We start from the raw sequence: 9,623 nt of genomic DNA, 5'->3' as shown, positions 1-9,623 counted from the left end.
CGGGCCACGCCCCCCGGCCACCCAAACTCCCAGCCTCTCCTTTTTTTCTTTTTTTTTTCCTGGGATTTATTTATCTTCTATAATTGAAACTTTGTAGCCTTGAGTGGACCTGAGGGCTTGGCTTCCTCCATCGCCGGGGGCAACCCAAATCTCCTGCTCGCTCCAGCTCCATGGCCGCCGCCATCTTAGTTGGGTTAATTTGCATACTTGCTCCTGATTGGTTGGTAGGCGTGGCTTTGCAGGTGTGGCTTGAGCGTAGCAGAGGGACGGTTAATTTGGATGTTTCTCTTTTATTATATAGGATAGGAACTAGCAGAGAGGACGTACCACAGGTACAGTGCCATTCCTTACTAGCTATCTTTGCCCTTTTCAGTACCTGTCCATGCCTCAATGGTAAAAATAAAACAGATGATAGCCACAGGTTTGGAGATTAGATCCCTGCTTTAGCTCAGCAGATGTGACCCAGTCGTTATGTCAGTCTTTTTAGGAGAGCTCTAGGCATTAAGTAAATGCTATCTGACTCCTGTTCAGTGCCAAAATGGGATAGCCTCTAGAGGAATCTCCTTTAAAAACATTCAAAGTGTTATTTCTTCACCCAGGTTTCTTGAAAGCACAGCATTATTGCCCTTACCATGCCTCCACATGAGACAGGTCCCAGCCGCCAGCATCCCCGTGGCTGCCAGTGGGACCAGGAGGAGGAGAGGCAGCCAGCCACTGAGCACGCTTCTGCCTGCAGAAACAAAACCAAACCAAATGACCTCATGTTTGGAATCTAAGATTATTACTGTATACTTTGCAGAAGTTTAGACCTCTTTAAAACCAAGGGCCACTAGATCTCTCAGTCTGCAGAATGGTATGTTTTCCTACAGTGTCCACATCTTTCACTCCGTTCTCAAGAGGGATATGGGAGGAGGCGGAGAACAGTCCTCTCAGATCACTTTGGCTTCCCACTCCATGTTTACACCCTGGTAACCAGAGTTCACATTCTTTTTTTTTTTTTTTTTTTTTGTTCTTTGACAAATTAATGTTATTCTGGGCACAGATACTTAATATCTGGTAAACAGAGACGGCATTTTTAAAGGCTGTATTGTAAGACTTGGATATGTGGGGGATATTGCCACCCCTCACGGAATGCCAAGGACCAGGTAAGCTCAGGCACACAGATGTGCTCAGGAACCCACAGTCACTGTGGTCACACATTCAGGACTGTTCAACACCTGGGTTGTCTTCAGTTGATTTGGCTGCATTTCAAGAACACCTTCCAAGTGTTGACTCTACTCTTGGGCTAGTTCCAGAACTGTAAATGGAAGCACTAACATCTCTAAATCCGGAGGCACCTTTTCCAGAACATGCTGCTCTCCGTTCCAATGAGGTGTGTCTTCTGGTGCCAGTGTTCCTAATTTGTTATCCAAATGTTGGCCATATGACGCCATCAAGTTACAGCCACAGCGAGGTCTGGGCCACTGGGACTAATAAGATAAATGTAGGGAAGTGCACGTTCTCTCATTCACTCAGTCCTGTTACGCTCTTGACTTTTTTTCAGCAGATCCTTGTGGCTCTGAACATCCATTTTGCACTGTTTATTTTTCCCCTTCTTGTATATATCCTGCTTCATAAAGGACTTGGGGTGATTTTATAAATAAAGCCTTCATTCTTATTCCAACTGCAGGCTCTGGGCAGCTCTGACATCTGTCCCTGCCTGCTCGTTTAGCATCCACAGGCAGGGACTCAGTCCCACCCCCATGTACATCCTGCCATACTGATGGGGTCGGGGGGTGGGGGGTTGACAGTGGCCCTCATGTCCTGAATCTCTTTGATCATCCGGTGACAGTGACTGGGCACTTACTGTTATCCAAAGGGAAGGACATATCTGTTTGTGGACAAAGTACAACGGTTCCTTTGCGACGGATGCAGTCGTTGCCACAGGTGCGGAAATACGGAGTCAACTGAGGGAAAAGGAGAGGCTCAGAAAGTACCACCATGTGTCAGAGCAGAATCTCAGCACGATTCCCACTCCTACCAAAACTTCGCTCCCCTTTTTTTCTGGTTTCAACCCTGTCCCCACTCCCCCACCCCTTGTAATACGACATTTTCCCCTTGGTCACGCTTCAGTGACAAAGCCCTAAATTCCAAACCAGTGACCCAAGACTGAAGCACCTTCTAAGTCTCCTGGGGTCTGAACCTGAACTTTGTACATGTTGCTAACATGTTACTTTCCATATCTGTGGGTTAGGTCACATCCCATATATACACAAATAGTTCCTCAAACAAGCGGCAGCAGGGCTCCTATTAATTTCCACTTCATGAAAGAAAGGGACGAGGAAAGTCTGGTTCCCTGGAAAAGGGTGCGGACAGGCGTCTGCTCCCTCTGGCAGGGCAGGGCACTGCCTTTATGATACGGAATGGGAAGCAAAAGCTCCTCCTATCTTGGGTGTGGCTGTGCCCCACTGAGACCCTCCACAGCCCCACATCATAAACTCAGATTTGAATGGGACCGGAGAGCATTTACTCGTCCAGCTTCCTCCCCCGCACCTGAGTAAACTGAGGCCTGTAAGGACAGGCAGTTGCCCTCCAAAGCTCGTACATTAATCAGGAACCCCAGTCTTGGCATTTCACATTGTTACTTCATTTTGCAGTTAAAACAGGCTAGGGGAAATAAATGGTACTCTTGTCTCAAAATTACTCATAGACTTTGTAACAGAAAACGAAAACAAAAATCCTTAGGAAAGTCAACATCGACTAATAAAAGCAAAAGGGGCCATAACTGTAAGGTCAGCCTCCTGACCTCCCCACCCCTAGACCAGCCAAGGATTTCCCATTAACATCACTTGATGTGTGACAGCTGCAGAAATGCACAGGATGCGAACTCACTACAACTTTGAAAGGACTCATCAAAAGCCACTAACAGTGGAGAAACAGTCTTCCCCTCCCAGAGTCATCACTGAACTTTACCTGGACCACAGCACCTTCACTCTCCTGGGTCACTGGAACCATGACAGACACGTGAGTGAGTTTGCTCTGGTGCAGAGAAGGGAGACAAAATCAAGAATGATGTGCCATGTGAGTGAGTAGATCAAAGACGGCCAGTGAAGAAACCACTCTTCCCAAACTCCTTCAGTGCATCAGACTATGTGAACACAGGTGCATTTCCTGCGTCGGACCCTCTACCTTGGTTGCAACTTAGGCTCACAGGGACATTTCCAGGGAAGCACCAGGGACTTGTTTTTCTCTATTGAATCAATAAGAAACACCCACCACATTTGGACAGGAAACAGTCTTGCCCGGGGTCTCTCAAAAGAAAGGAATCCTAGAGTGTCCACATTGCTCTTCAGCAAGGTAAGGAAAGCTGGGGTGGAGGATGGGGTGGTGGTAAGGAAAGGAAGGGAGAGAGTACCTCCAAATCCAAAGACCCAATCACATTTTTATTTAGGATAATAGCCATGTATTTGTTTCCAAGGGGACTGGTTGTAAAATTCACTTCTACCGTCTTCTCATCCTTCTTACAAGCTGTGATGTTTGGATCCCACAGACTTCCTATCAGTGGAGAGAGAATCACATGGATGAAGCTGCAAACTCTTCCCTCATTTAAGTCCCCAAAAAGGGCTTGACAAAAACAAATACAAGTTTTCAGGTCTACTCTATGGGAAGAAAATAGTTGTTTCACTCATGTGACTTGCAAATCAGCATGAGGTTAATTTCCAGGAAGGTGATGTATAATAGCATGCATTGTTTCCCCATCTAGGAGACCACTTCCGGCCCAGGCACAGGCGGTCTTTAGGAGCAGCTCCAGGACTGGATGAAGGTCCTCAGACCTCTTCACACCCCCAATGTCCTCTACATCTGCTGACAAGGAGACCACGTGCCGCTCAGCCTGACAGGGTACACAGGGATGCCTTGTGGGATGGGGGTGCCTAAAAGGGACCAATTCTGCTCAATACCACTAGCCTCTTGAGCATCCTCACACTACATTACCCAGAAATTTAAACAAGTCCTACAATCTTTGGAAATTGGACACTTGGGACTGTTTGTCCTGAAGGGGCTGATTTCAAAATTAAAAGGGTAGGGGCAGGTTCTAGTGGCCTCGCATGTAAGAGGTGACCCCTGTGAGGACACAGGTTGAGAACATGCTTTCAGGTCACTGCTTCAGCTAGTACTCGCACCAGGAATGTTTGCTAATCCACATAGAAGGTTCCCAGGGCCCCACGGCCACAGATGAGAGATACAGGTACCCGAGCAGGTGGAAGGGCTTACAGACTCCCCTCCAATCAGGAAGGGCCTTCGATCAGCACCACTATACGTGGTTAGAGCTAAAATGTGGTTCAGCCACCAGGGTGTGGCATGGTTCTGTGACTTGCTTACTACATAAACCCACTCAGGCCTGTCCTTCCCTGGACACACTGGCTGCGGGATTCAGTGGGCAAAGCCCTGGCGGGCAGCCTTCACTGCCTGAGCCGCTTGGTTACATAGTCCCCTGCCCTCGCCTCCGTTTCTCATGGAAGATGGGCTGAGCTTGTTGGCTCAAGTTACGAGTTCCTTCAAATAACAAAAGCAAGTGCTGTATTCACTTACCTGCCTGGATGCACTGGGTTTTGTATTTCATTAGATGGTCTAGGCAGCCTGGAAATTTGAATGAAACTTTTTACATTTTAGAAAAGGTATCAGTGCTCCACACCCTTGCCAACAAGTACACACACATATATGCTCACCACACCCCATACGAATTGCCAGAACATTCAAGATGTGAGGTAAGATAGCAGATTTAAGTGGGACACGAACATTTTACTGTTGAACAGAAGATTATCTACCCGTGAAATGAAAACCAGAGTCTAACTTAAATGCAGCCTTTATCACAACAGGATCTATGATCCCCCAAGAAGATTCAAACCAGCCTTTAAAATGAGGTTGGATAACATGTGTAAATACTGCCCCTACCAGGTGGTGGAGCTTAATCTACAACACACTCCCATCCCATGTGGGGGAGACATAGTGACTTGTTTCCCAAAACTAGACTTGGGAAGGGGAAACAGTGTATTTACATGGAGAAGACTGGCAGGTGCCACTTAACCAAGTGATAAAGGTCAACACTACCAATGATGTGTGGATGTCACCTACCCCTGATGGGGTGCCATGAGAAGGGTGCCTCACCCCTGAAGTATACTCAGATGGGAGACATTATACGGACGCCTGACCAGCACTCCTCAAGACTGTTAAGGCCGTGAGGAACAAAGACTAAGAAGCTGTCACAGACCAGAGGAGATTGGGACAGCAAGAGGACATTCATGGAAAAGCAGGCAAAATCCAAATAAAGTCTGGAGCTTAGTTAATAAAATGTACAAACGTTGGTTTATTAGTTGTGACCTATGTCCCATGGCAATGTGAGACCTTAATGATAAGGGAAACATTAAAGGGTATATGGAAACTCTTTGAACTATCTTTTCAACTTTCCTATAAATTTAAAATCATTCCAACACAAACACATTTATATTGTCTAAGATGAGGTTTGTTCTCATCAAGAAAGCTAGAAACTGCTGTGTAGTAAGAGGTGTGGCACCAAGAAAACCCTGGACCACAGTCTCAAAAAAACAACGATTGGAAATTGCCTATTTGGAAATTCACCTGAGACAGAGCAGGAGTGGGGTACAAAACAGGTGACCCATTCCAGATGGGGGTGCTGTGGGAACTGCTGCAGCCAGACACCATGCTGGCACCTTCACCCATGATCCTGTCTCATCCTAACCCCAGCCCTGTGTGTGACATTGCAGGTGTGACCCTGGGGAGCTGATGGAATGATGTAAAGCAGGGGAAAGAACCCAACATTCAACACAGTGCCACCTGCCTTCACCAGCAGTTCAGGGACACACCTAGTGGCTGTACATCCTCAGAGACCCTGCAGTATGCTCTCAAACAACACAGCATGCTAGGAAGCCAAGACTTGAACAAACATTTTGTTATTTTCAAATATATCAATCTACCTTTTTTAAAAAAATTTTTTAGAATTATAGAGAGAGAGACATTGATGTGAGCAAGAAACATTGATCAGTTGCCTCCCACACACATCTTGGCTGGGAATCGAACCTACGACCTTTTGGTATATGGGATGATGCTCCAACCAATGGAGCCACACTGGCCAGGGCTGGAACAAAATGTTTTGCATCGGTGACAAAGAGTGGCTAAAGTGCATGGACCAACAAGGACCAGAGTTTGAATGTCAGCTTCTCTCTTACTGTGCGTGTGACCCAGGCCAAGTTCCTGGAGAAACGTCTTCACCTGTAAAGCTGCTATCCCATCCTCAGGACTATTGGAGGCTTATGTGACAGGATGCATCCAAGTGCTCAGCATAGTGCCTGACACATGGAAATGGGCTTTTCCCCAATTTTACCCCCTCTGCTCTGAGGTGCAGTTACTGTGGTGTCCATAGTACAAGATGTGGTAAGGCCAAACGTCTTGTCCAGGGTACCCTGACCTCCCTATACCAAGCCACATCCCCAAAGCAAGCCTCCCAGCAAGACAGAATAACAGAAGATGGAGGAAGTTTACCTGGTGAGGTGAAATTCACAGACAATGAGGGGCTGTCATCATTCATATTTGCATTGGGGATGTTATGGGCCCCAATGAAATATTGTGTGTTCAGCTCCACAGAGAAACCAAGGTAGGAAAACGTCCACTGAAAGGCAAAGGAAGGACTCCTAAATTTCTGAAACATGGCAATGCAGGAACATAGTACCTTTGTGTGGCCTTTTCATTCATGGTTTCATTCCTTAGCCTACTGCTCAAACTTAGGTCTCTAGTCAATGTCTATTTAGAGCAGGAGTGGGGAATGTCCGGCCTCGGGCCGTATAAGGCCCTCGAAATCTGGCCCTGCCAAGGCATTGGGGGTGAATTAATTAAATGTTTGACCAAATATAGCAGGCCAAGTTTTAACTTGGTAATTTTATATGGCCTGTGAATGATGTAAATACCCAAATGGCTCTTGGCAGAAAAAAGGTTCCCCACCCCTGACCTAGGGAATGGTCCCCACACAATTTGTCCGTGTAACTCACAGAAGCAAAAAAGTGTAAAATTTTAGAACCAAAATATAAGTTCAGTCTCCCTCACTTTGCTGATGGGGAAACTGAGGCTGAGAGCTGCTGACTTGCCCAAGGCACACAAAAACGGGCTTTGAGCCCAGACAGCATGCTCCAGGCTGGAAGCTGCAGTTGCTCACCAGCCTATGTGTGCAGCACTCCATCCATATGCCTTAGCAAAGGGCCTTCCTAGTGTTAAGGACAAGTTTCTCCAAGTGCTTACTTTGCCGCCAGAGGGTCTGGTCTGAGTCTGGAAAGCCTCTGTGTAATTGCACCTCACGCAGCTGTAGGACTGGACGTGGCTTTTGCCTGACACACAGATCTTGGTGGCCTTCAGAAAGCGGATGCTGGCTAATGAGAGAGACGAGAGCAGCTGGTTATTTAGCACCCATTATGTGGTCAGCTTGATGCCAGGAGTGTACATGCCTCATCTCATTTCATACAACAGACCTGAAAGGTAGACACCATTGTTGTCCTCAGCTCACGGATGGGGTGTATGACATTTAGGGAATTTCAGGGAGATTTGCCTAAGCTCACTAAGCTCATTGGGTAGAATATGGATTCAGATTCCAAAGCCCAAATGTTTTCCTCATCACAGCTAAGCCTGAATTTCACAGGATACCTACAAAGGTGACTCTAGCTTGCACTAGTCTGAGTCTCTTCAGAAGGAAGAACCTTCCAGAATGTCATCACCAAACCATGCCTGCTCTGACTGCACTTACATTCATGCCAAGTCTTCTTCCTGGAGTGCCCTTTTCTCCTATCTGCCTCTCCAGGGCTTGCTCCCTCAGGGCCCAACTTATATCTATAGCAACGGCTGACAGATACAAGAGCTCACTCTGCTAAGTATGGGGCCAATCGTGTTATTGCAACATCTAATTTAAAGTGACCTCACCAGGGCCCTCTCCTCTCTTCCCGGCACCCATCGACTCACAGCTCCTTCTGGGATTCTGAGCACTGTCCCTGTGCCCATGTCCATAGCTGATGCACCTCTCTGTGCCTGGCACTCCCAGAGTCCTGACCAAAGGGAATTTAACTGAATTTAGGGTGGAAACATGGACTTTAGGACCCCGGAATTGGCTCATCACAAGCTGCCTTGGGGGGCTGCCAGGATTTCCACAAGCTACTGAGAAGTGGGAAAGTCATCTAAGCCAGTGCTTTTCCTTTTTTTCCCCCTCTTAAATTTTCGTTGAATTCATTGGGGTGACATTTGTTAATAAAATGATTTAGGTTTCAAGTGTACAATTCTGTAATACATCATCTGTATATTGTATGCTCACCACCCAAGAGGTACTTTTCCTAAACCTGGGGGAGTCATCTCTGTCCTCAACTTGTCTTCTTCCTTCAGGTGTGACATTATACACCAAGAACCACACAGATCAGAAGGGCTCCACCTGTTGAGTGTTCACACTCCGGTAGCCAGTACCCAGGTCGGAAATACCCCAGGAGTGTCCCTCTTGCTTCATTTCATTCACTCCCAGCCCAGCATAACCACTATCCTGACTCCTAACTGCTTGCCTTAGTTTTGTTTGTTTTGCATTTTTATTAATGGAATCATATGGTACACACGACAATAGGCATGTATGCAGATATGAATGTAGAAATGCTTTTGAATCTGGCTTCTTGGATTTGTGAGATTCATCCACATTGTGTATTGTCACAGCTTGTTCGTGCTCATTGCTCTATTGGATTCCAATCTGTGATTACAATTCTAGTCAGGCATTTCCATCTTTTGGCTGTTATGAATAATGCTACTATGAGCATTCTAGTCTGTAGTTTTGGGTGCATGTATGTATATATTTTTCTGGGCATATGTCTAGGATTAAAATTAAAGGATCACATAATCTGCACATTTCTACCTTAACTTTGATTGATGCAAACTTACCATCTGCTCGGAGTATCCAGCTTATGTTCATCAGAATTGAAGAGCTTTTCGTTACAACAGGTTCCACTCGAAGGTCCCTCAAGTCTCCTGGGGTCAGAGTGTGACTGACCATCCACTCTGGAGAAGGTCCTGGGAGGAGGTGAGACTGCCCATGACACACCCCTCCCTCGCCCAATTCAACGCCATCTGCTCTAAGCGACTCTCCCTGATCCAACCCTCATTCACAGTCCTTTGCTTCTCTCTGCTGAGGCAGCCTGACATTTTTCAGTGTTAACTGACACAATCTCCTGGCCCCAACCTACAGACCACTTGGGACCACTCTAGGTGCCTCTGTGTGTCTGTGTATTTATTTAGTGTATTTGACATGTTTATTAGAATCAGTCTTGCCTTCCCCATGCCTCAGCCTGGACTCCATTCAGCTGGCCCACATACTTCCCACTTTCTAGTCTTTGCAGGTACCATCTCTCCTCCAGCTCACCCTCTTCATCCACATTTCTTGGACAGAAATCCACCCAGTCTTCAAACGCTACACTCTCAAACACTCCTTCTCTAAAATACTCGCTTCCTGTTTCTAAGTGTAAGTGACCGCCCTCAGCTCTTGCTCTCCCTCCCAGGAGTGGCAGACCTCACTTTCTACCTTGCACAGCCATTCCTGGCCTGCCTGTCCCCTCTTG

At 46.7% G+C, this 9,623-nt stretch overlaps 2 protein-coding genes across 3 annotated transcripts in view; one reads left to right on the top strand and one right to left on the bottom strand.

Moving 5' to 3' along the window:
* IL17RB (interleukin 17 receptor B) overlaps positions 1 to 9,623 on the bottom strand; it is an 18,451-nt gene that overhangs the window by 2,704 nt on the left and 6,124 nt on the right. For both annotated transcript variants that reach the window (XM_015571112.1, XM_006754695.2), the window contains exons 3-10: positions 8,950 to 9,078; positions 7,288 to 7,415; positions 6,538 to 6,664; positions 4,570 to 4,617; positions 3,395 to 3,534; positions 2,953 to 3,018; positions 1,847 to 1,946; positions 632 to 730 (exon numbers count right to left, since the gene is read on the bottom strand). In XM_015571112.1, the coding sequence (XP_015426598.1) occupies positions 632 to 730; positions 1,847 to 1,946; positions 2,953 to 3,018; positions 3,395 to 3,534; positions 4,570 to 4,617; positions 6,538 to 6,664; positions 7,288 to 7,415; positions 8,950 to 9,061 (820 nt within the window). In that variant the 5' untranslated portion in view covers positions 9,062 to 9,078. The remainder of the gene's footprint in view (positions 1 to 631; positions 731 to 1,846; positions 1,947 to 2,952; positions 3,019 to 3,394; positions 3,535 to 4,569; positions 4,618 to 6,537; positions 6,665 to 7,287; positions 7,416 to 8,949; positions 9,079 to 9,623) is intronic.
* The window catches only part of CHDH (choline dehydrogenase), a 54,897-nt gene continuing 54,284 nt past the window's right edge, over positions 9,011 to 9,623 (top strand). Inside the window, exon 1 of the mRNA XM_015571117.1 lies at positions 9,011 to 9,088. The gene's annotated coding sequence lies outside the window, so the exon portion shown is untranslated. The remainder of the gene's footprint in view (positions 9,089 to 9,623) is intronic.

The sequence above is a fragment of the Myotis davidii genome, unplaced genomic scaffold, assembly GCF_000327345.1.
Source record: "Myotis davidii unplaced genomic scaffold, ASM32734v1 scaffold111, whole genome shotgun sequence".
NCBI lineage: Eukaryota > Metazoa > Chordata > Mammalia > Chiroptera > Vespertilionidae > Myotis > Myotis davidii.
The sequence above is the reverse complement of the archived record's forward strand: the minus strand, read 5'-3'. Positions and strand labels throughout refer to the sequence as shown.